The sequence below is a fragment of the Lagenorhynchus albirostris genome, chromosome 5 (genome assembly GCF_949774975.1).
Source record: "Lagenorhynchus albirostris chromosome 5, mLagAlb1.1, whole genome shotgun sequence".
In the NCBI taxonomy this organism is placed as follows: Eukaryota; Metazoa; Chordata; class Mammalia; order Artiodactyla; family Delphinidae; genus Lagenorhynchus; species Lagenorhynchus albirostris.
In genome coordinates, this window is record NC_083099.1 from 17027179 (window position 1) to 17054447 (window position 27269).

Here is a 27269-nt window from a genome sequence, read left to right on the forward strand (position 1 = left end):
GTGAATAAAAAAGGCCATGCTCCCACTTATACAACTCTTGGTTTTAGGAATTTCAGGCACTTTTGGATCATCGGCCTTTCTGGAAATCTATGATAATTTCCTTAACTTAGAGCCACGTTTATGACTAAAGCATATCAACATGGCACTCTGATGAATGCATCAGTATCATTTTTCTACTAAATAATGATGTCACTCATACACAGGAGATACTACACTTTGATTACAAAATCCTTACTTACTTAGATAGGCCTAAGATAGTACCTGGCATGTGATTTAAACATCAACTATAAAGCTGCAAGACAAAAGTACCTCCACACTTCAATACTGATAAAGAACCAGAAGCTCCCAAAGAAACACAGATTCAAGTTAAGGAGCTTTCATTTTTAAAGACTAAATGCACTAAGACTTTTTCAGAGTTCTAAAAAGTTCCCTATAGATTTTTGAAACAAAGTAAGAGTGACAGTTCTGCCTCCTCATATACATTTACATAATCCTCTCTTAAATGTCACGTTAAAAAAAAAAAAAACTCCATTAAAAGAAGTGTGTATATATGTATATCTCATACATACATCTATATAGATATATATGAAGTGTACAAACAAAATCTATATTTATAGCACATACCAGGACACACTATTTAACACTCAGAATTTATAATATTTTATCAGTCATTAGCAAACTACACAAATAAAACTATTAACAAGATATAAAGACATCTGCCACTAGAGGATCCTTACAATCAGGTTTTCAACAGTCTTTTGGTTGCAGTTGACAGTTCACAATTGCAGCCATTCATAAGAGTTCCTGGCATGTGGCCTACAGAGTTCACATTGGTCAGCTATCTATGGAAAATGATCTGTACCGTGTTCCTTTTCCAAAAGGGCCAGTAATATTTTGCACCTCCCCCTATTTACCAAATAGGAGTCTGTTAAGCATGTAGGTAGTTTAAACAAATTTTGTAACGTTCACTGTAAAAGTGTCTATGCATTTTTTTATGAACTATATTTTCAACCATTATTATATCCTCCAGTTTAAAGAATCTCAACAACTGACCATAAACTAGAATGATATATAAACTTCATGCTAATTAATACCATATGGTCAATCGGCAATGTTAACTCACAAATTTAACACTTTTCTTATTTTGTATATACAACCATCAGCTCTTTTAAAGGTATGATAGTATATAAGGTCTGATTCTTTAAAATAAATGGTCTCAGAATGAGCCAATACAGATCCTTGTATTAAGTGATGCAAACAAAATCACAAGACAGAGTGCTTAATATATCAACTTAAACCACCTGATCTTTTTGTTAATCTTCCATTTTCCTTCCTTTTCTCAACGAAATAGACTGTGTTTACTAACGTCTTAATGGTTTTTAAAAAGGCAAACATCTTTTTTTACAAATATTTTCTAAGGATCTGAAATTCGTCAACCTATTAATAATTACTCAAGACCTCTCACTCCAATATGTTTTACTTTACATCTGAATGACTGCAAATAAAATTGTACGAAGATTTTAATTTAAGAAGGCAACCGAAAATCACATTAAAATCACGATTTTGTTAGTACTATCTCCTCAAAAGTAGTCATCTCAGTAATTTAAACATACGCCTGGAAAAACTGTGTTACTTAATTTCAAGGATACAACTTTAAAAATGCCCTCTCTTTTACAAAGGCTTTCCATTAAAAAACAAATTTAAAAAGACCCCCAAACTATTTCTACTTAATGGATTTATTCCTTCACCAGGTGTGTTGGTCCAGTGACAAAAACAGTCAAATGTGTAAGATTACATCTTGGAAACTGGCATGTTAAATTAGAAACCAATGAAAAGGCTATAACAAAAATTAGAAATGCACATTTGATAAGCAGTGAAGATTTTAAAAGATTGGGTGGGGGAGGGAAGCGCCACATTTAAAATAGGACTATACACAAATGAAAACCCCTGCACTGGATTAACTGTTACAATTGATAAGAACACTAATACAGTCGTATCTGTAGTTCAAATAGTCACAAGTTTGGATATGAGATTCTTGAAATTCAACTTTTTTAATAAAGTAAGAGAAGAAATAAATGCATCTTTGTGGTCATACCCTAAAGAATACATCCCAGAGTTTCCATTTATCAGCAGATCTTTCTGCTTCATACCATATCGTCACCAAAAAGTTCTGGGGAATGTAATTACAAATGCTGTAAACTGAGAGGTGTGAAGAGGAGAGAAAACACATTTTTCATTCATAGGTGTGCATGTGTTTTTGGGGTAGTGAGGGGTTGAGAAAACCAGTCATCATTTCTTGAAGAGATACAGTGTACAACAGGAACAGAGAGGTAGTAAGCAAATGGTTATTTACCAACCCATCACAAAAAAACTGGCTTCTGGCAGCTAGAAAAGGGAAGATGCCTGTTGACTATTACCAAAGGTGAACAAATAAACTCAAGTGGCATTTCAGGTGTGCCCCTACGTGTGAAAAATGAAACATGGCAGAAAATGTAAAGAGGGGTATTTGAGTGGCTTGTGGAATCAGTGTCTTTACTTGGTAGTCCCATCCATATAAAATCTCTCCATGACTAGCTAGCTGAGCTCACTCATGGACACGTGGTACTCTCTAAGAGTTCTTAAATGGAAGAAAGACTCCCCACAAGCAAGTCACCTACAAAAAAAAGATGAACTTTGAATTATAAAAGGCAAAGAAGATGAATTTCAGTGAGCATTTTTCAAACGAAAAGAAGTATATAACAAAAATACAAAGCTAATTCGAAATGAAAAAGAAAAGAATGTGAAGGAACTCAGAAGAAAATAGGAAGAAAAAGCTTTAACAGCTCTCATTGTAGTCTACATACCAATTATTCAAGAAATCTATAAAAATAGTTCTGCTCTTTCAACACATCTAAAATTAACCTCTCTCAAAACAAAAACCTCAGAAAATAAATTTCCAACTGTAAAGTACCTGAAACTTTCTCTGTAATTTTTAAATGTAATATCTGGTAATAAGTCAGTTTTTAAACATTTGCATTATACACACTACATCAAATTTTCATGTGACATTTCCTCAAAACCACTTAAAATCCTCATTAAACCATAACCAAACATCAATTGTAGTAGAATTGGTATAGTAATACACCAATTTTCCCTTAAACTATTTAAAAGCATCCCCCCTAAATACAGGGAGCCAATTGTTAACGTTTATACTTTTACTATAAAATTACTCTAATTTCAAGAACTACAGCTTTCACTACTGTCAAGAGTCTCCCACCTCCCTTGACTGTAGTAAAAAGATTGATGGAAGATAAGAACATCTTTCCAATACACTTTTTGCGTTTAAAAAAAAAAAAAAAAGCATCTTAAAGAAGTCACTGGGAAGCCTCCAGACCTTCTATCCTCTTTTATTAAAGGGCTGAAGAAGATATGATCTTCAAAGCCGGATTTGACATTTCACCATTATCTCTCCAGCCTTTCCAGATACACTGGAGGAGATACCTTACGTGGCTCTTTCTCTACTAGAGGGCTTTCTGTTTTTCCAGAATGGGAAATGTTTAACTAATTTTATCTCTGTCTCAAAACTCACACTGACAAAACACTCTGCCATTAAGTGTTCAAGTGTGATTGATACCTAATAAAGGGACAAACCTACACGGCATAACCTACTAGCCACCACTTCTAAACTGAGAGGATTAAACTAAAATCCGCCCTTCTGAAGGAACAATGTTGCATTCCTATCCAATTTAGTGCTTCTGAACAACTGTGACACCAATTCTCTCCTTACACATCCTTTTTAGCATCAGTAATCTAAAATTAATGTCTTTTCAAGAACCGATGAATCAATTTTACTAAACACAAACTAATTTTTATATTTAGAAACATTAAGGGCCTCAAATTGAGAAAAGAACCTCCCACAGTTGCATCCTAAACTACAATGTGCGGTCAAGCATTCCCATCAAATATTTCAAATAAGATTTCCATACCTGTCTTCATCACCATCAACAGGAATAGCTATGCTGAATACAGAGGTGGAGAGACTGTTCATAGGTGTTAACTGAAGGGGGTTTGCCAGGGCATCTGCAACAGGAGGCTTCACAACAGGCTTAATTTCAGCAATGAGAGAAAGTGGTGGTTGAGGTAGGGGTTCGGATTTTCTTCTAGTATCGTCAACTTGCCCGACTAAAGGCTGGGTCTGAGTCTGAAACTGGCTTAGGTCAGACTGCGGTAGACTCGTCGGTGCACTGGCCGTGCCTGGCGCTAAGGGCAGCCCCACGTGCTGGATGATGCTGCCGCTCCTGCTGACCGGAGGATGGCTGCCCAGCTGCTGCGCCTGGGCCAAGGGCGCGGGTACATTTGGCATAGTAACAGAAGTGGTAGACACACTAGGCACGCTGGGAGCGGGCGCGGCTGCAGGCACGTTCGGAACTCCGGGCACCACGGCGTGAGGGCCGCCGGGCACTGCCGATGGCGCGCCGCTGCCACCCATCTGCGGCGGAGGCGCGGGCTGAGGCTGCCCGGCCCCGGTGGGAACCAGGCCCGACGGCGCCGCGCCTCCCACGGCAGCCGGGGGCACTCCGGCCGGCTGACCGGGCGCGGCCGGTCCGCCCTGCGCGGGGCCCGGCCCCGGGGCCACGGCTTCGCCAGGCAGGGAGGCCGCGCCCATCATCTGCGCGCCCGTGGAGGCGGCGTTCTGGCCGGGGCCCGCTCCAGCGCCCGCGGACGAGGGCTGCGCCGGGCTGGGCGGCTGCAGGCCGGCCACGTGCGGCTGCAGGTACTCACTCTGGCCGGCGGGCTGGACGGGCAGCAGATGGCCCGGCGGAATCTGAGCCTGGGGATACGCGAACTGCTGGGGCGGCGGCGCGGCAGAAGCGCCCACGGCCGGGCCGGGCTGCGGAGGCAGGGCCAGGCCGGGCTGCGCCAGGGTTACATTCGTCAGCGGCAGCCCCTGTCCGTTGGGCCCCGGGGGGACGGAGCCAGGCGCGGCGCCCTGGGGCTGGCTGGGCGGCGGGGCTGCCATCATCTGCGGCGGCCCGGCCGCGGCTCCCGGGAACGGCGGCAGCGGAGCCGAGCTCGGAGCCACAGCCCCACCTACGGGCGGCGGCTGCGGCTGCGGCTGCCCAACGCCAAAACTCTGCGGCGGGGCCGGGGCGGGCTGGCTCATTTTCTCCGACGGGGGTAGCTGTGACACAGCAGTCAAGGAACTGTCAGTTCCCGAGTCGGGCCCGTGCGCCCCCGGCATGGAGGCCACCACCACCACCACGGACCCTCCGGTGGCGCCCAGGCCGCTGTCCCGATCCGCAGTCTGATCAAAAGTATTGCTGTGCCTAATGCAATCCCCGGACCGGGTCAGGACGCTGCTGTCGGAATCCCGCTCATAGTATTCCATGCACGTCCATCGGCCGCGTCTATACGGCTCCCCGCTGCCGTGGTCCAGCTTGATCACGCGGAAACGGGAACTACAAGTGGTGGGGGGCTGCGAGGGGGCGGCAGTCCCTGGCCCGGCGGAGGGGCCCGCGACCGGGGGGGCTCCGGGGGCCCCTGAGGAGGGGGCCGAGGGGGCGGCCGCCGCTAGGGTACTGGCCAGCGCCCCAGCCACGCTGCGGGCCGAAGCGGCTCCTCCTCCGTTGGCGGGAGTGGCCGCCGCGGCCGCCAGCTGCCCGTCCAGGACGAGGTTGGGGGAGACGGTACCGGGAGTCTCCGCATCCCCAACATTGTTGAGCGTCTCTTCGGAGGAGCTGCGCTCGCAGACCTCCTCGGGGCCGTAGTCCGTGGCCCGAGAAACGTCGAATATCTCGGAGGAGACGTCCTCTGTGCGTGACTCGTCCGGATCGTCCAGGCTCTCGGTGTCCTCGGTGATGCTAGTGGCCACCTGGGCTGTGGTGACACTGGTGATCTGGAAGCAGCTCTTCTTCTTGGCCGGCATCTTGGACATGGTGAGGAAGGCTGGAGGGCAGAGAGGCACGCCGCCTCCTCTGCGATCTTGCCGGAGACCAGGAAGGGCAGAGCAGGGCCCCCAAAGACAAAGTCCGCGTCCGCGCTGGGGTCTGAGGCCCGCCGCTGTAAGAGTCACGGGTTGATCCGTGCGTCGGTCGCTCCGCGAGACATCCTCCTCCCGTTTCCTTCTCCGTGTCGGTCTCTTCGGCTCTGCCCCCGTCTCACTCGCGCGCCGGCTCCTCCTTCCTTCTCGCCTCCCGCAGTCGCGGTGCCTCAATTCAATACCCCCAGTGGCGGCGAAAGCGCGATCCCAGGGGCGGGCCGGCTGCTTCCTCCTCGCGTCTCCGGGCCGCCGTGGTCAGTCCAGCTCGGCGCCCCGCGCGGTCAGCAGGCCTAGGCTGGGGGTGGGAGTGGGAGGGCGAAGGGGAGGAGGCGGCGGCGGCGTGAGGGGCGGTGCTGTCCCGCTCCTCGAGCCAGTGCCGGCGTCAGCTCCGGGCTCTCGGACGCCGAGAGGGAAGAAGGAGGAGTGGCGAGTCCGGAGCCGGGGATTCCTGATTCAGCCAGGAGCCGCGGGCGGGCGGCGGAGCTTCGGTGCGGCCGGGCGGCCCTCCCTCCCCGGCTCTAGCCGGAGCTCAGCCCCAGGGACATGTCGACTGTCTCTGGCGGAAACCCGCTCCGGGGGAGGGGAAAGCCGGCTCGGTCCTCCCCTTACAGGGGGAGCCACCCCCGCGGGCGGGCGGGCGGCGGCGGCGGTCTCGGCCTCCCCTCGCGGCTCTTGAGAGAATGAGGGGCGGCGGCCGGCGGGCCGGCAAGCGGCGGCGCTCTGGCTGTGTGAGGTAGCGGCGGTAGCTTCTTCGGCTCCTCCTCGGTGCGGCCGGTTTGCAGGCTCTGGAGAAACTGAAATTCAAACTGCTGAAGCGGTGGCTGCAGCTCCCTCCCCTCAGCCAAGATGGGGCTGAAATGGCCGCGCCAGGGATGCTGGGAGGAGCAGCAGCCCGGCTACCGCCGCCGCTGCTGACTAAAATGCCGCCGCTGCCGCAGCCGTCGCCAGCGCCGCAGCCGCCGCCGTTCCGTGACGCACCGGCGTCGTGACGTCACCGTCCCGCCCCCTCCAGTTTCCTGCAGTTTTCGCGTGGAGGCTGGGGGGGCGATGGGCGGGGCTAAAGGTTAAAAAAGGGGAGCGGTTTTTTTTTTAATTTAAAAATATTTTAAATTTAAATTTTGCGCTATAGGTCTTTAAGAGTTGAAGAACTAAAGGCTCTTAAATTCCAAGCCTAGAAAAACTTACAGCCGCGCCAATCGAATGTTTTTATATCGGTTTATTCCGAGACACTGGAAGACTGGAGGTCATGTGCTTGCTGTGTCTAATGTTTAGCAAAATCTTAGTGAAACAAGGCGATAGGAATGGGGGTTGGGGGGGGGTTAGCTAGGATAAGGAGGGAGACGGCTGGAGGAACCGAATCACTTAAAAAAGTCTTTCCTGATAATAAATGTTATCCACTATAGTCAGAGGAGTGAAACGTTGAGAGAAATGGGGATGATTAACCAAGAATAGCAAGCCAGATTGAGTCAGAAAAAGGATCTTATAGCCAGAAATTCTGTCTCCAACAATGGCATCAGGAGATGGTTTCTTGCCCAGGGTGAGGTCAGTTTAAAAAAAGATTGGAGGTTACCAACATATTCCTAATTTTCCTGAGTTTGTTGTGATTCCAGCATCGAAGAGTTCATTTAAACACCTTGAGATTGTTTTTACTTTCAGCGTGAAATCAGCTTATGGGCTCCATAAATGTAGAACCTACTGCGTTAAATAGTTGTAGCTCTTTCTTTTGTTTATTCTAAAACTCCTAGTTGGAGCCAGAGTGTTAGATGTTTTGGATTGGGCCATGAACAATCAGAACAAGTTAGAAAGCACCCTTTCCTGTCCAGAAAGCAGCTATGAAAGTACTGGAGAATTTATCATTTAGTTGCCTTCTGGTGAAAGAAAATGGTAAGGCCATTCTTTTAAACAGTTAAAAAAAAAAAAGAGGAAGGCGGCTCTTGAACTTTGACATACTAATACATCATTTAGGTAAAATCTAAAATGTCTTGATGGAATTCAAAATTTCATATCTATTACAGCTTTAGCAGTCATACCATGATGGGTGACATAAATCAGTTAATCACTGTACTCAGTTCTCTAATCTTTGAAGAATAGAAATACTTTTTATCCCAAAGGATGTTTTGGTAATTAAAATTTACAGAGAATTTTTTAGGTCCTTAGTTGTAAATAATATACAGAGATTTGTCGTTTAACTTTAGTAGAACCCATGTCCTCCATACCCAAGTGACTGAGGTCAGGATGTGAAATAAGACCACATAATAACATCCCTGTTTCTTAAGGGGGTGGGAGAGAGTAAAGTAACAAAGTGTAACATTATGCTGCTATTGTGGCAGAGATAGCTAATGGAATGTTTCAGTTCTAAATCTGTAATTTCAGTAATTGTTAGAGACAGTTTTCCATCAGTAAGGTAGATCAACTGGTTACATCCAATATGAATTTATAAAAACTTAATTTCATTTTGGATTAATTTCCCAGATTGTTAAAAGGGGTGACCATTGGGTGATGTTGACTGTGCGGCTTTTGGAAAAATAAGTATTGTATGCCTGCTTGTCCCATTACATTATTTTATAACATCAACCTCTTGATTACTTGTTATGATACTCTTAAGTCGCACATTTAAAGGAATCATCTTAAAGTAATCTGTAAGACCGTTTCTCCTTAAAGAACATGTAAAGAATTTATTATGAAATGAAAATGATGACAAAGATAATTTAGAAGACATCAGTAATGGGCTATATTTCTGGTAAGGACGGGGTTAAAGATGTTAAAAGACATCTAGCAAAAAGATAAGATTTATAAAGTTAAAATGTTTTATTTATCTGTTTAAGGATTTGTGTGTGTTTAAACGAATAAAATAGTTCTCTTGAAAGTAAGTTTTCCAAAAGCTTTAAAGGCCCTAGCTTCTTTTATACATTTGCTCTTTAAAAATGTAAGGAACTTATTGCATAAAACTTCTATTAAGAAATGATAAGAATTCTGGTTGTTGCAAATAAGTGTGAAATCATTTTATAGAGAGCAAAGAATCATATAACTGCAAAAAGCTATGTAATTTCTGGTTGTTCCACAAAAAATTAAAAGCTGTCACGTAACTAATTAAAATGATAGAAAGCAGGATATACATGCAAGTATGTGTGTGTGGAGAGTTCATAATAAGTAACTCGTAGCTCTGTAGTCTAACACACTGGAACTGGGGAGATCCCTGGAGTTCCATACCTCAAGACTAGGGGTCTTACTGCAACTATCCTGGCTTCCTGTCTGCACCCAGAAACTTTAGGTGGAAACTGTGGGAATCCTTGGTTACTGCTCAAGGACCTCCAACTTGACTGTTCTACACTTTCTTCTTCCCTCAAAGATTTAATTTGAAGCAATGTATGAGAAGCATATTTAGAAAGAACAATGCAGGGGGGAAAATGACTTAGAAACTAAGGACTGTTTCCGCTGATTGGAAAAAGACAAAACAAAACAAAGCAAGAAACAACTATGTCAGCAAGATCTTTTCATCATTTGAGAGAATCCTATCCCCAAATTCTGCTAGGTTATCATCTAACCATATCAGTTACCAGATGGAAAACTGTTTCATAGTCACAATATCCTGGAATGTAAACTACAGAAATACTCAAGAAAACCTGACTTTTTATTTTTCCAATGAATGTGTATCATATTTAAATTAGTAATGGTACATTAATCCAAACACTCTGGGATAGAGTAAAGAAAATCATATTTTCAGTAGAAATGAAGCAACTGTCTAGGTTAAGAGAAGTAACCTTTAGAATTAGTACTGTCAGTCAGACGGTGACATTTATTGAGCGTTCCCTTGTGTGCATTAGGAACTGGGTAGCTTGTATCCCAGCCAACAAATTTTTCTGGGATTTAGAAATAACATATTTATTTTCTATATTTTTATCACTAAATTGTTAGAGAAATACAAAGTGGAGGACTAGTTTTCAGGTTCCAAAAAGCGTTTGCTGGAAATAAATATCAGTTGTCTGAACAAGTAATACTGGACTTATTACTATGTTTTACCTGGGGTTCCATTTCTGGGACAATATCTTATTAATAACCCCCTGCAGTGAAGCCGTTGTGTAATATTATCCAAAAAGGGGGAAAAAAAGGTAACAAAAGAGGACAAAGGCTAATGAAATTCCATGAATACTCTTATAAAGAAAAACATAATCTGATTGAGATGTACAAACTTTGAGAATGAAGTGTGTAAAGTTTTCACATGTATGAAAAATTCTATTAGCTACTCTTCTAGAGTTCAATATGCTATCAAACAATGATGTCTTTTTTTAATAGTGAAGATTTCCTTGAGTTCCAAAGACCTTTGAAGTTCAGGCAAAATAGAGCAATTTGGTGGAAGAAAAGGGTGAATTTTGAACTAATAATAAATACAATGTCCTATTAAAGCTTTTTTTCTTTTATTATGGAACTTAACTTAGAATCTAAAACATTAGTTCTATGGTTTTGAAATCTAGCTTAAATGCTGCAGTGTAGGGCAACTTCAATAGAAAATGTATTAATGACTATATTCTTTTTTTTTTTTAACATTATATGTTACCATTTGGGATAAAAGAAATCTGTGTTGCCTAACTGGAGAGAACTTGAGATCAAGAGTAAGCTCCAGGGCTTCCCTGGTGGCGCAGTTGTTGAGAGTCCGCCTGCCGATGCAGGGGACACGCGTTCGTGCCCCAGTCCGGGAAGATCCCACATGCCACAGAGCGTCTGGGCCCGTGAGCCATGGCCGCTGAGCCTGCGCGTCCAGAGCCTGTGCTCCACAACGGGAGAGGCCACAACAGTGAGAGGCCCACGTACCACAAAAAAAAAAAAAAAAAAAAAAGAGTAAGCTCCAGTTTTGCTATGGAATTGTTTTCTGGCTGGTGACAAGTCTATATTAATCCCTCAGTTTCCCCATTACTAAAAAGAAGCAACATTTTGGTTTAACGTAAACCACCAACCCCAGAGAAAGAATGGATGGAAAAAAATAACATGTGGCAGTGTTTTGGCATCTTTGGAAAGATAGAACTCAATGTGATGCTATTGGCAGTAACGTTTTCAATACAATTTGTTAATTAAAAAGAAAGTTACAAAGTGTACATGATTTTAGGAAGAAGCCATATTCTGTCATAGATGAACTAGTTATTTACAGACATTTAATGGCCTATCATTGGTAATGTGAAATCATCACCATCTATTCTGTCCTTGTGTATATGAATTTGGTATATGCACAGATGTGATTATGTATCATTTCAAGTGATGACATACCTTTACTTTTAAGTTGTAACTTTAACACTCACAGAAGAGCATTGAAGGACATTGCCAATTTCTAGACTTCTGGGTTATAGTTCCCTATGTATGTTACTATTATCATCTTACAAAGTTTTTAAAAAGTGTGTTTGAGTGTAGAAACTTGAATAAGCTTTATATGGACACGAAGGTGGTCTAAGTGTTGTTGACTGATAATCTGTTGGTCATTCTAACCTGGCTAATTGGACTACTTTTAATTCATAGGAACAAAGGGTTGAAAGGCACAGATAGAATCTTGACTACTTGGTATTTGAAGTTACATTTTAATTCAAAACTAGTTCTTTCATCACTGGAAACAAAACACTTTTAGCATTTAACTTTAGAATACTTGAAATCCTACTTTGACAGCATTCATTCTCATTAAAATCTCAACTCATGATCCATGTTTGCACAAGGATTTGGGTATTACTTAAGATGTCCGTGTAATGAGCTGCTTCTCTGCAAATTAATACTCACTTCCCTTCCCCATCTGTTACCTGGGATCTTTGGAAAAGAAGGGAAATAAAGGAAAAATGCAAAATCAAGGTGAAATGTCAACCATAGGGTCGTTCCAGTTGCTGCCGTGAAATCCCTAATGAATAATCATAATAGTATTACTATGACATCCATTTTGTGGCACATACCTATTTTTAACCTAAATTGACTAGATACAAATATATTTTCATCTTCAAATATTTAGAATATTTTCTCCATCTTCACCCTGTCTTTTCTGGATTTTGATACTAATTTTTCTTTTTCTGCATACTCCAAATGTTTATTCACTGACTGATCTAATTCTAGATTTTTTGTTTATAAAAATTTCATTCTTACTTGCTGTATAGGTACTCCATCAATACAATGGTTCTACCCTCGAAGGAAAAAATATTCAACCCTTTCCACAGAAATGCATATTTTCAAGAAAGAAATTATGTGGTAATAATTCATTCACATTATCCAAATATTCTCTACTGAATTTCTTTCATCTTAACTACTGTGTTTAAAATAATTTTGCTTTTTAATATTTCATTTGAAATATTATATTTTGGTGAAAGAAAAAAATCTCCTAGTAGCACCAGCCTTATATTTTGAACAAACAGCTTTAAATATCTACTTGTTCCTTCATTCAAAACATATTTAGAAGCCCACTATATGTTGGCTTCTTTGCTAGACTTGGGGAAAACACTTATACCCTTGTTCTAATAGGTCTTATGTTTTAGTAGGGAAACAGACACCAAATAAAAAAGTTGTAATTTCACATATTCATAAGTGTTAAGAAGAAACAAAGCAGTCATGGAAGGTGGGAGCCAGGGCACCTTAGGTGTGTGCCAGGTGGGCCCTAGGAAAGCCTCTTTGAGCCAAGGGCAAGCTCGTTGTCAATAGCCAGCATTTAAGGAGGAGAGACAGGTGCAGACAATGACCCTGAGGTAGAAACCAATGTGTGGTGGGGAGGGAGCTGGAGGCATCTGGAGGGAGCAGGGCCAAGTGAAAAAACCTGTATTTTATTTTAAGTATAATGGGAAGCCACAGGAGGGTTATAAGGAGAGGATTAACATGATCTGATTTACATTTAAAAAGAACCCTTTTTGTTTTCTTAGTCTCTCATAGTTTAGACTATGTTGTGTGTTATGTTTAGACAGATCTAAACTTCTCATTATATAGTCAAAGATAAGTTTATAGGGCTATAATTTTGTCATACCAAAGTGGTAGAAATATCTAAGAGTCTACATGACAGTTCTTACATAGACATTTAATAACTTTATAGCAAAACAAAAGCTTAATACCTGTAAGAGAGAAATCTTTTTCTCAATGAAACCCTAAACTAAGTTAATGGCAGTGATTTTGATTACTCAAGAAGAACGTGAAATGCCCCATTTAAAAAGAAAAAGAAAGAGAAAAAACAGCTGTGAACAAAAGCAAAAAGGAAACCGTTTTGCTTAAATGCAATTATTAGATAAGTGTGATAGAACCACCTGACAAGAAGAACTTCTAACAAGTAGAGCTAATTTTAGGGAGGCTCAGAGCTGAGCCTCATTTTCCCAGTGAGATAAAAATATACATAGATAAATCTAGGGACACTTGGAAGCATTCAGTGAGTCGTAAAAGAGCCACAGAGGAGGAACCTTTATGGGAGAGGTAGGAGGCAAGGCCATACATTTTGGTATTGGTGGGTTAACTTTCTTTTAGAGATTACTACTTCGTATTTCCCTTTAAGGGAATTTTACTCGGTTTCATGGGCTATTTCTCTGTTAGCAAGAGAATGCTAAGATAGCATTATTTAATTGAGGCTATACCCTGGTGGACCGGTGGTGACAACTGGCCACTGGTGACCTGGCCACTTTCTTCACCCCTTCCTTTATCTTCTCCCAATTCCAGGCCGTTGTATATGAAGGTTAAATTAGTTCTTACCGTGGTAAACTCCAAAGCAGGGCCATCAAGTCTGATAGCTTCAGCAGAGATAGACGCATAGGCCATTACTACTTTCTCTGGAGCACACAAAGTTCATTTATCTTCCTAGTTGAACATGGGAGAAGAAACACCTAGATGTTTTGTACCATAGGACTTTATGTAAATGTGAACGGACTGGTATAAGTTCCAAACAAAAAGGAAAAGATTTGCTTACCTTATCCAATACTTTTGAAATATATTGTTTATTATTTGATGGTAGTTTTTGTTTTGTTTTGTTTTTTAAATTTAAGGTGTAGAGCATAATGATTTGACTTACATACGTCATGAAATGATTACCACAATAAGCTTTGTGATCATCCATCATCTCATATAGAATTTGGTGGGTTTTAAAAAAAATTATTAATTATTTTAATTAAATTAAAATAATTTTAAATTAATTATTTTAATTAATTTATTTTTGGCTGCATTGGGTCTTCTTTGCCGTGTGCGGGCTTTCTCTAGTTGTGCCGAGCGGGGGCTACTCTTCGTTGCGGTGCGCGGGCTTCTCATTGCGGTGGTTTCTCTTGTTGCAGAGCACGGGCTCTAGGCACGTGGGCTCAGTAGTTGTGGCTCGTGGGCTTAGTTGCTCCGTGGCATGTGGGATCTCCCTGCACCAGGTTTTAAGATTTTATAAATCTAGATTTCCAAAGGACAAGATTGGAGTCCTGGTTTTGTGTGCAACAGCCAACATATAAATGGGTCCACAAAACGTTTTAGCTTTAGCTTTGGTAAGACTCAAATATGCTAGTGGTTGCCTGATTCCCCCGAGGAACCCTCCTGCCTCAGGACCTTTGCACTTACTGTACGTGCTGCTCATTCCCTGAGATATTTGCATGCCTAATTCTCTCACCTTCAAATCTTTGCTCAAATGTCACCGTTTCAAGGTGACTACCCTGACTACACTATTTAAAACTAGAAGCTCCTCCCACACCCATCCCTCTTTCCTGCTTTGTTTTTCTCTATCACACTTATTACCTTTTAATATATTATGTCTTTACTTCTTTTATCTGTCTATTTATTTATTTATTTATCTTGTGATACGCGGGCCTCTTACTGTTGTGGCCTCTCCCGTTGCGAAGCACAGGCTCTGGATGCGCAGGCTCAGCGGCCATGGCTCACGGGCCTAGCTGCTTCGCGGCATGTGGGATCTTCCCGGACCGGGGCACGAACCCGTGTCCCCTGCATCGGCAGGCGGACTCTCAACCACTGCGCCACCAGGGAAGCCCTATTTGCTTCTCTTATTTGTTGTCTACCTTCCCACACTAAAATGGATTGTTCCAAAGAGGTCAAGGGCTTTTTACCTGTCTTGTTCATTCTTGTATTTCCAAGATCTGTAATAGAGCCTGACATATTAGATTCTCAATAGATATTGTATAAATAAATGAATTTTCCATTTTTTACAACATCTTACATTTTCATTCAATATTATGAAAGAAAAACAATAAATATGCCTAAAATCGTGGAACAGTGGGAAATTCCCTGCAAAAACATATATCTATAAAAGGAAAAAGGGGGCTTCCCTGGTGGTGCAGTGGTTGGGAGTCCGCCTGCCGATTCAGGGGACACGGGTTTGCGCCCTGGTCCGGGAGGATCCCACGTGCTGCGGAGTGGCTGGGCCCGTGAGCCACGACCGCTGGGCCTGCGCATCCGGAGCCTGTGCTCCACAACGGGAGAGGCCACAGCAGTGAGAGACACGCGTACCAAAAAAAAAAAAAAAAAAAAAAGGAAAAAGAAAATATTTAAATTATTAGACAAAGATTTTAAAAACATTTTTATTGAAGCAATTTTATTTTTTGCAGAAATTTCAGAAAATATGCAAGATGTATATTGGATCATATGCAGAAGTCCTTGAAAATACAGTATCTTTAGCATTCTGTAGAAACCATAAGATTGAAATTTTGATTAAGAATACACACTCTTTGACACTAGCCATTCTTAATCATATTTAATTCAAGGCACATTGAAATATTTTTAATATTTTGTATAATAGTCTAGTTTAAATAACACTTCCTTTACACAGGAAAATTTAATAAATAGAGCCACTCTAGGGGTTAAAAAGTCCTTATCATTTGTTTTTTTTTAAATGTAGGTCTTATAATATGTCACTATAGTAACAAACTTTGGAAAAAAGGCTCTGTTTTGAATTCACAGAGTCTAAGTGCTATGGATTAATGAATACCTAGGCTGAAAAATGTCTTTTATAGACTCCTTGGGCTTTGTTTTCTTCATGTTTGGTTTGGCTGCTCTCATTTACATACTTGTTCTCATTAGGGTTTGAATTTCAGAGCTGGCCTCACTCTGCAATGGGAACAAATGTCTTGCCATGTGATACCAACTTTCCATTACATCCTGAAGCACTTGCAGTCCCAGAGGCAAAGAATTTATGGTTGGTACATGAGAGATGGGACCATCACATAAAAGAAGCCAAATATGAAAACATATTTTTTTCTTGGTGCCAATGTAGTTTCAAGATGATAAGAATTCAGAATAATCATCTAATGACTAAAAATGAATCATCGTTAAAACACTGTTTTTGGCATAAAATAGCTAATGTTTCTAGTTGGCTGATAATTTTCATAGCAACCATGGTATTTGGCATGTCCTAAACACCTTTCATTAGAAGTTTTCGGACCCCTTTGAAGCAGCTCATTATACTCTGAAACAGTTCTGAGAATAAGGGAGAATAATATACAAGTTCTGCTGATATTCTGTAGCTGTGTAGAGAGCATCGTGTAGCAAATACTGAAAATGCACTACAAGATTTCTCAGTAATTCTCTAATCAATTAGGAAATTGAGTAGATGCAGCAAGAGACATTCAGAAGTACTGAAAGTCAAGCCCCAAGTTAGAATTTGGTCAGAATTCCAAACTTAATTGTTTTATTCTTTTTTTAAAAAATTGAAGTATATTAATTGTTTTATTCTTAAAAAATAAATAGATGAATCATGGAGGCTATTTCAATAGCAGGGTCACTATTAATATCCACAAAAATAACATGGCACCCTATTTCCATGGAGTTCTGTATACTTCCCTGTTTCTCCTTATTCCTCACTATGTTTTAGAGATTTTTTGGTGGCAGGTATTATTTTAGTTTTGGCTAGAAAATCAAGGGAAAAGAGTATTGAGAATGGCAGTCAATAACTATAAGAACTCATTATGAATCTGTTCATATCTCTGATCATAACTTGCATTCATGTAACACTTTATGGTTGTCAAACTCTTGCCATGTGTCATATCATTTGACCCTTATAACCCTATATCTGTGTGACCCTGGACAAGTCACTCAGCCCATGGCTATGGTTCCTATTTGGTAAACTGCATTTAATAGATGCCCTTAACTAAGTCTACAGGAATGTTCCAGAATTAAAAATAGAGTAGTCCTATGCATTATGAACTCTTTAAAAGAAAGGTATTATTATAAATGTAAGGTATTATTATTTATCTAACTTGGGAAACTGAAATTTAGAGAGAACAAGTGAGTTGGCCCTAAGTATTTAACCACATTGTTCCCAAGAAACACATAGAACCATGGATTAAAATGTTTATATTTTATAGCTTAGATAAAAAGCATGAGCTTTTATCACAAAGGGTAAAATATTGCCTCTTAAGTGGAGAATAGTACTTTCCAAAAAATAAAAACAAATATTTCTTCTGAACCATGAACCCACTAATTTTATTTAAATGTATCAAACTGAATATGATTTTATCAGTTATTGATCAACATTCAGGCTACATACATATGACAACTAATGGCAAAACCAATTTGTTTGAAAAGATACCCAATTTGGGAGTAATTAATCCCATAATTATTCTGAATTACATAAACTGAAAGGAGAAATAGGTAATATATATATTTTTTAATTAATTCATTTATTTTTGGGTGTGTTGGGTCTTCATTTCTGTGTGAGGGCTTTCTCTAGTTGCGGCGAGTGGGGGCCACTCTTCATCGCGGTGCACGGGCCTCTCACTGTCGCGGCCTCTCTTGTTGCGGAGCACAGGGTCCAGACGCGCAGGCTCAGTAGTTGTGGCTCATGGGCCCAGCTGCTCCATGGCATGTGGGATCTTCCCAGACCAGGGCCCAAACCCATGTCCCCTGCATTGGCAGGCAGATTCTCAACCACTGCGCCACCCGGGAAGCCCTGGTAATATTTTTGATAAAAATATTTTCCAAATATGTATACACATAATCAGAATAATATTTCATACGTAATAGTTAACTTGGTTGGCTAATATAGCCTTACCATATAGCTTATATATTAGAATGAAACCTCCTTAAGAACATTGGATATTTTATAAGATGTCTCAGTTTGAATGACATGATATTCTCTAGCTTCTACATTATTGTTCTTTTTAAAATGTATTATTACCCAAATGTACATGACTGAAAGAGTATTTGTATTTACTAACATTGCTAACCTCCAAAAAAGATCATTTTAAATTATGTTATTAAAAACTTTTTTATAATGGAAAATTCCGATATACATAAAAGTAGAAAGAATTGTATAACGAATGACAATACTTGCATATTCAGCGGGGTTCCTTGAAAATGGAGAAGTGAGCAACAGAGAGAGATTGAAAAGAATGAGTGTTTAACATGTGCCAGGCAGTGTGGTAGATGCTTAAATGTGTCTTCATTGAATCACCTCTAGTTTGGAGATGAAGACAGTGAACCTGAGAGAGACTGAGGACTTCCTGAAGAGATTAGAATCAGAACCATGTTAGAACTGGATCTGAGTACTCCCCAGGTCCATGTTCCCGCCATGACTCCGTCTGATAATTTATGAACCACCAAGATTAGATGTTCCCAAACTCGTGAAGAGTAACTACTTTCTGGGTTTTTGTTTTGTTTTGAGATCTCATGACAGTGGAAGGAGAGGCCAAGAGAAAGGGGTTAAACCTGTTATGAATGAATTTGAGGAGAAAGGTTGCTGTTAGTGAGGTTCTTGAGTGGGGAAGAAAGCTGGCAGGAGGTAGTTCCTTGCCATGTGAAGGAAGCAATGGACCAGCTCAGGCTTTGGGTTACGCCAGTCAATTAGGCCGATATGTTGAGAACCTCTGCTGTGGTTGAATAAGGCTCCCTGGAGGACTTTCTGTGTGCTTATATTAAGGAGTAGAGCATTTATGATACGAGATAGAGAATTTTATTTTTCTATTCTTAAACAAAACAACTGGAAGTGTTGGGTCTGTCATTCTATTTCAATTAAAATGAAGATGCATCTTTAGCTGGAATGTATGTGTAACTGTCTTGGAATTAGACTCTCCAGGGTCAAACTATCTCCACACAGCAGACAAGAAAATTCCCGGGATACCAGGCAATGTTTTCAGCAGGCTGCTGCTACTTCCTGTGCCAGAGAAGAGGAGACTTTGGTTCTAATCCCAGCTGTGCAACTGGCAAATCATCTTACCTCTCTGGGCCTCTGTTTTTCCTCCTCTGAAAAATAAGTAGGCTGAACCGGACAATTCCTGGACCCCCTTCCAGCCCTTCCACTGTGTGGTTCCATGAGAAGAACAGAAATCACAGTTTATCCCTTAGGCCTTTTGGGGGAATAAAGCCAATATGGAAGGAATTACCTTCCATGGTAAAACTCTCTGTCTGCTATACAAATTTTAGTATCCAAAGATTTAAAGTCCATTGATCCTGAAGACTTGCTGGGAAGCAGGTCAGTTGACATTTCCATACACTTATTTGAATGTGTTTTAGTGAAGTTAAGAATTTTTTCTGTAAGCTGAAACTTTGCTTGAGAGTCAAATTAAAAAAAATTTTTTAGTATTTCATTTTGAAATTGACTTGTTTTGAGTGTCCTATTTAGGTACTTTTAAAATCTCAAATAATTTTGTCAAACACCCCCGAAATTGCACTCCACCCTCAGAAATTATTTTAGGAAAAATTGCTTGCTATATGAAATGGAATAGATGAAAATTTAAATGTTACATTATTTCAGTTATTCAAACATATATACATTAATGATGAATACATGCTAAGTGGAAACATTTTACTATAAAATTACATTGTGCTTTTGAACTACATAAAGTTCATTAGTTCACAAACGGGTGGATAACCTTGGTGAGAAAATGAAAAGACCTGTAATTGCGTGAAAATATAGATTCATCTTCTTTCGGAGTTGTCGTTTGCTCTGTACATGTGTTGAGTTCCTGCTAACTTGACAAGCGCTGCCTACTTGCTGAGGTTACAAAGATGAGTAAGATATGCTCCCTGCGCCTAGGAAATCATAGCTAGTAGATGTTTGTAGTTTGTCTGGAAAAAAAGAGAGCTAATAAAGTTTTTCTATTGCATTACCTCATTTGAACTGATGAGGTGGTACTATTATTTTCTTTATTTTACTCACGAGGAAACTGAGCCTCATAGAGGTTAAGTTATTGTAATGGTCAACTTGTTATTTGCTCAGTATCTGTGGTTCTATTTAGCAAAGGCTGAGATCATGTCTGTCCTTTTCACTCTGTAGCCCCCGTGCCTACCACAGTACCTGAACCTAATGGGTGCTCAATACACATTGATGGATTAATAGATATTGGATTATTAGTACATCCAACAAATATTGGATCATAAAAAAACACTAGTAACATTAGTCCTCTCACTCTTCAGGTAAGTGCTCTTTTACTATGCCTTGCTGCCTCTTTCATTATATCTGTTTAGTATTAACAGAATGAATGCTTCAGGTCTGGAAAAAGAATTATGTACCACCTAGTTTTTTAAATAAGGGAAGAGATTGCCTTTGAAAAGCAGAAGCTGAACACCATTGCAAAAATACCAGGATAAGTCCCCCAGATTTAAAACTCAACCATCAAAAAAAAACAAAAACAAAAACAAACTCAACCATCAAAGTATTCTTTTCTTTATGAAGAAACAATTATGTCATATGTATCAAGCTTTGCCATTGTTTAATGGTTTGGAATCTTCTGGAATTAGCCATTAGAAGAGAAGGCAGCAAGTCTGAGGGTCTAGAAGTACCGTGTGTACTTTATTAGTAATTTGAATGGTATTTATGAAGCTCAGTTTATGGCTGACGCTAAGTATCAGGGTTATTAACACTTCAGAATATAAGAATGGAATTCAAAATGACCTTGGCAAAATTGAGAGCTGATAATCCTAAATAGGAACACATGTAGGCAGGAAGGACAAATGCATGATAACTGCAATGTGCAACTGTGGCAGAAAGGAATTTAGAGTACAAATTCAGGAATCAGAGAGTAATTCTTGCATTACATTCTCCAGACTGTTACTGGAATACTCCTGTCAGTCTTGGGCCTACCAGTTGAAGAGATTTTTAACAAAGTGGATGAGATTCAGAGGATCTAGAAAATAATTAAAGGTTAGAAATTTGGGAATGTAAAAACAGAAAACAAGTTGAATTTTAGTCATGTAAGTTCCAAAAAATGTTTACCACTCTTACACCCTTTCTCCGAAGCTACTCCAAATGTGCTCCACCAAAATGAGAGGACGGAGCAAGACAGGATAAGACAATGGATCCAGCATCCAGGCAAAGGGAGTTCCAGGAGATAGGGAAGGGACAACCTGGGTGGCCAGTGTGCACCTGGTCCAGGACCATCCATCTCGCTGATGCAGTTTACAAGATTCAAGGAGAGTCTTCTTTAAGAAGGGGAAAATCAAATTTCTAATGCATTTGAACATTTTCAGAAAAAAGGCTCAACAAATTGATGGAGAGTTTGAGGTTCAGTTTATGATAGTACACAGAATTTTTGACAAAACAAACAAAAACCAACTGCAAGGAAACAAGTTGGAGCCAAAAAGAAAGGAAGACGAATTATAGTATATAAATGGTAGAACTTACCAATAAATAACCCTTATATACCGACTCTAACATAAACAGTAAGTATTAATTTAACCAAAATTATGATCTGGTGATATGGAATGATGAAGAGACGAGGAGGGGGAAGTGTGTGATGGGAAGGGAGAGGGTGGTGGAAGAAAGCTATGTATTATATTCCACAGTGAGAAGTCTTAGCATATGTCTGTACTTCAAAAAATCAAATTAGCAATATAGGCAAATATAGCATACTTAAAGTTCTGGGAGTAAACATCAAAAACAGCAACCAACCAACTAATCAAATGAATAAAATAAAATAGCTAAAAACACTGAACATGGGTGCCTTTGATGTAGGGAGAAAGGTGCTGATGGGAGGCACAAGGGGCTGCTATTTGTTGCAGCAAACTGTATAAATTGGATTGTTCAAACTATGTGCATGTATCACTTTGATTAAAAGGAGCAAACAAAAAAGAAATCAAATTAACTATCAATACATAAAAATATAATTAGGAGGTCACCTAATAATATCCAAACGTGGGGAAATTTGTCTTTTCTTAATAGTGATAACTAACTGCTTGTTGTATTTGTGAAGTCAGGATTTTGGCTAACGCTGTGTTCTAGTAAAGGTTGATCTAAAGGAGCTTCTAAACAAACGAGGTTTTCCTTTCCGGGAGCTGCGTGGGACTAACGATCCACACTCAACAGTCTGGCATGGCTTCTATGCAGTGATGGAGTAAGGCCTGAGTTGCATCGCCCTGGCTCATCTTCTGGGTTCCTTAGAACTCTGTGGGCCCCTGGCAGAGGTGTGGTGTGAAGGACAGAGCAATAATAATTCGAAACATATTATGATGACACCTATTCAACTCTACTACAGTCAAGTATAGAATTTAAAAATATACATATATATATATATACACACACAAATATTCAAATTATTATTCCTCTGCACCTGTGAGGAGAGTACTACCTCTGAGGGGAAGGAACTGACATGTTTTGAGTATCTGCCAAGTGCTTCACAAACATAATTTCATTTAGTCACTCAGTACTGCTATGAGGTGGGTATCACATAGCCCCATTTTACAGATGAGAAATTACAGTTCAGAGAGGTTAGGTAACTTTTCTGAGGTCACATAAGTAGCCTATGATTGAGCTGGAGTTGACCTTAGGTCTGTGTGTCTACAAAGCCAGTGCTTTGCCCTTCATACTGCACCTCTGCCAGAGACCCATAGAGCAATAAGGAACCCAGAAGATGAGCCAGGGCAATGCAACTCGGGCCTTACTCCATCACTGCATATAAGCCACGCCAGACTGTTGAATGTAGATTATTAGTCCCATGTATACACACACACACACACACACACACACACACACATGCTTGTTTTACCTTTAAAATGATGCAGAACAACCAGTTCTCCCATTCTAAATGGATATGCTTTGAAAATAACTGATTTGCTCAAATTATATAGCTATTTTGATGTCTTGTAGATACACCTTGAGTGTGTATGTGTTACATGTGATCTGGTACCGTGAGAAGACTTCAGAAATGCTCAAGGCCTGTAGGTGATGGAATAGTCAAAACTTGTCCCATCCAACCAATCTCCCAAATTGCTACATAACCCCTGGAGAACCTGTGAATCATAGTTTATAAACAACCATTCATAGATACAGGTATTTCCCTGAGGGTATTATTTATGTGAGGCAGCTAAAGAGCAACTTGCTTTTTTTTTGCCTTGTTAAGTATTAGCTCTGGCACCTGCCTCACAAGGGCAGCAGGGTGGAATGCTGGAGAAGAACCCACTTGTGAAGAGAAGCTGAAGAAGCCCCTTATAGAGAGAGGATGGCAAAGAAAAGTCAGCCTTTGAAGAAAAGTCCTCCTAAGGAATAAGGACCACATGGTCCTGTGGTCCTCCTAATCCAGATGCCAAGAATAAATGATCCTGGCTGATGAAGAGCCACTTGCCATTCCTCAGCTTTGTGACTCTGCCTGAAATGGATTTCCAGTTGAAAGATTAAACAACAACAACAGCAATAACAACAACCATCTCTCAAATATGCTCTTAACAGGTATTAACAGTTCACTATGACAGTAGTGCCTATTTTCACACTGCGATTCTTTCAATCAATAAAAATATTTTCATCTTATATACATTTTAAAAAAAGCAGCCAGTAAGCATTTTAATCTTTCCAGAATTGGTTCACAGTAAAGTAGGTTTCTCACCTTTGAGCTAGGTGAAAGAGCATTGAGTTTCTCCTTTGTATTATTCCATTTGTCTCTACTTCAAACAGGAACAAAAATCCTTTCAATAATTTATCAACTAGATTCATTGGTTCCTTGAATTGAGAACCTGCTGCAATCTGAGGACACCCGATGACTGTGACAGGGTAGCTGGCCTGGAGGATCTCATTTTCTATTTAGGGATGATGGTGGAGGCAGAGGAACCTAGATTTGGAAATAGACAATGATGATAAGATGACAATAAAACAGTGTACAAAGGTTAAGACAGCACAAAAACTAGTAAGACTAACCCTGGGGCTCTTCAGAAAGGCTCCCACAGACGAGGTGAAGCTTTGGCTTGGTCTTGAAAGCCTTGTGAGAGTTTTCCAGTCAGGCAAAGGGGACCTTGAAGACATTTGTGAAGGATGACAGAAGAAAGGTATATGGTAAAGGAATAGAGTTAAGAACCAAAGTGTGTTCGGGGAATGGCATGAGGCTCCATGTGGCTAGGGTAAGGAGTAAAAATGGGAGGGTGGTGGAGATAAGAAACAAGAGGTAGGACATCCTATAGGTAAGTAACATGACTGACAGGCTTCAAGATGGATTGTCAAGAAAACACTGATGACAATGAGAATGGGCTAGAGTGAGGTGCGAGAATAGGTAGTAGTCCAAGAGAGAGCTATGGAGTTCTTTAACTGTGGCAATAAGCATTTCAAGGAGGGGATGGTAAGGAATCAGAAGTCATTTAAAAATGTAAAGCACTATATCATATAAAGATATTAATTATTGGAATGATTATCTGTCATAACTTGGGGTGTGTTGTGACAAGCTATCCCTAGTTAAATGAAGATTCCCCGTGGCCAGTCTAATGCACAATACCATCTACAGTAGGTGTGCTACCATCAGACGGTCCTCTCGCGACTCCCCAGAATTGATCGTGTCAGCAATTTGTGGAACCAGCTCGTTTTAGTCTCTTTAAACATCATAAGATAAACTTAGATTGCCCATTTGATTTTAAGTATCCTGCAGACGACAATTAACTTTACTTCTAGCGTGTACAATCATGTCTACATAACTTTTGTGGAATTGGTAAAATGGTGACATTTAAGGATGTGAAAATTAAGGCCTGTTATTTTACAGGCTTTTCACTCAGATGAATGAATTGATAGCTTTGTCACAGCATTTCAGCATTCCAGGCTTGTGATAAAATGGAATCCAGTTCAAGTTTCTTTTAAGCTTCATTTTAAGGAACCAAGTGGCCCTTGTGATTAGATATATAAACATTGGTAAATACGCATGTTTGGATTTGACCATGATTTAACATTTTGACCAAACACCTATGCTAAATCCATCAATGAGACAGCTGAGGAAATAATTTCTGGAAGAATTTTTACTGTTCTTCAGTGTTCCTCAGGCAGGAAGCCACAGGAAATAATGTATTGTGGGACGTATTTTCCTGCAGGATTTGGTGTGTCATTCATTGTACACAATTTTGCTTTCCAGCTGCCTGTAGTTCACATTTTTGTACTTGCTTTTCCCTTCAGGATAATTTGATGAAGTCAGTTCCTCAGAGATAGAAAATGTCTTTTTATTTTTTTAAGGTCAGGTTTTTTTTTTTTCCTTCCCAATTGAGAGATAAATTTGATTAAACAGAAAAGATTTAAGTAGCCTGAATTAATTATTTTGACATATGAAATAACCATGATTGCAATTTGAAATAGTCATCAGATAATTGTATTAATCTAATAGGATGAGTGTTCTGGGTTAAATGAAAATAAGGTCTGTCAAAATTGGAGCAGTTTAAGATGTAATAAATTAGAATCTGGGATATGGAAATGGAAACCACCCTTTTCTGAGAGAACCTCACTATTATTTTATTAGGTATGCTTTTTTACTTAAAAGTTTCTCTGCATTTCTTTTCTTCCCACTATCCTGTACCCTTTCTTTAATGTACAGTAAAATATTTTCCCCACTCTTAAATGGGAAGTAGTGAATAGAATGCTTTAAAATCAGAGCTAATATTCTCACATTAAGCAACCATTTTTTTTTAAAACACCTATAGTAGTGGTTTTTCCAACCCTGCCTATGCATTAGAATCACCTGGAGTACTTAAAAAACAAAAAAACCCAAAACAAACAAACGAAAAAAACCAAGCAAACCAACCTACAAACAAAAAACACAGTCTGCACTCCAGAATTACTGATTTGCTTGGTATGGGGTTGGGCCTGGTTGTCCACCTTTCTTAAAGTCTCCCAGGCTCGCTCTAATGTACCGCAGGGTTGAGACCACTGACCTCTACTGTTCTCTGTACAGGTATCCCCAGGGTCATTTTCAATCTGCTAACCTTGACTTCCCTATCACCCACTCAAGGACTGCTCTTGGGAAAACTGACAGCCAAGTGCAGTGGTCTAAAAGGGAGAGGCCTAAGATGACTTGTTAGGCTATGGGAAAAATATGAGAACATCTATCTTTATTTTTGAATCTCATCCTCTGACGATATCTGTTTTTAAAATATCTTATGGTGCACATGCTATTTTAATACAATAGACTTTTTTTTTTTTTTAGGTTGGGGATGCATCATCAAAATCTTCACAAGCTTTGAGATAGGCAGAACAGAAAAGACCCTTTTTCCCATTACTTCGGTCTCTTGATTCTTTATGGTCATCAAAACAGCTCAAATGTTGGCTTTTCATTTCTACTGATTTGCTGCAGAGTTTTCTAGAGCGATGTGTGAAGTCCTGCAACATGTTTGTCTCCCATTTCACAGCCCCAGAAAGAGCAGTATTATATGAAAAACCATCAAATACAGTCTCTTTTGCTGTATCTTTGCTGTTCCCAGGGTTCCTGCTACAGCTTCATCTCCTGGCCCCTTCTCTTGGTAAAATTTGTTTTCACTCTTCTAAGCTCTTCTGAAATGCACAAGTGCTTTTGTGTACAGCAACAGGAGAGAAGACTTTAATGTAGAAATGCCTTAGAAATATCTTCTGGTATTGGGACTTCCTTGGTGGCGCAGTGGTTAATAATCCGCCTGCCAGTGCAGGTGATGTGGATGGTTTCCAGTCCTGGCCTGGGAAGATCCCACATGCCACGGAGCAACTAAGCCCGTGTGCCACAACTACTGAAGCCCGCGCGCCTAGAGCTCATGCTCTGCAACAAGAGAAGCCACCGCAACTAGAAGTCCGCACACCACAACGAAGAGTAGCCCTCGCATGCTGCAAGTAGAGAAAGCCTGAGCACAGCAATGAAGACCCAATGCAGCCAAAAATAAATTAAAAAAAAAAAAAAGAGAAAAAGGAAACATCTCCTGGTATTAAGAAATTGTTTTTAAGATATAATGTTGATATTGTGGTTATTTTAAAAGAATAAAAGGAATCCTTGTGTTTTAGGGATACATAATGTAATATTTGTGGAATGTGCTTTAAACTAATATGACAGTATATTTAACCACAATAATTAAAAAAAAACCTACGTGAAGGGGGAAAATGGTTGGAAGTAGATGAGGCACGACTGGCCGGGATTTGGTA

At 40.5% G+C, this 27269-nt stretch overlaps 1 protein-coding gene and 1 long non-coding RNA gene across 4 annotated transcripts in view; one reads left to right on the forward strand and one right to left on the reverse strand.

The window, feature by feature from the left end:
• Positions 1 to 6909, reverse strand: part of TSC22D2 (TSC22 domain family member 2) — a 50726-nt gene extending 43817 nt beyond the window's left edge. For both annotated transcript variants that reach the window (XM_060149635.1, XM_060149633.1), the window contains exon 1: positions 3966 to 6909. In XM_060149635.1, coding sequence (XP_060005618.1) covers positions 3966 to 5914 — 1949 coding nt within the window. In that variant the 5' untranslated portion in view covers positions 5915 to 6909. The remainder of the gene's footprint in view (positions 1 to 3965) is intronic.
• On the forward strand, positions 5568 to 27269 carry LOC132520868 (uncharacterized). 2 transcript variants are annotated; one of them, XR_009540632.1, is made up of 3 exons: positions 5568 to 5915; positions 23269 to 23594; positions 26311 to 27269. It is a non-coding gene; the product is annotated as an uncharacterized LOC132520868 (long non-coding RNA). The 2 variants fall into 2 exon arrangements; XR_009540631.1 differs by lacking the exon at positions 5568 to 5915 and adding an exon at positions 13397 to 13432.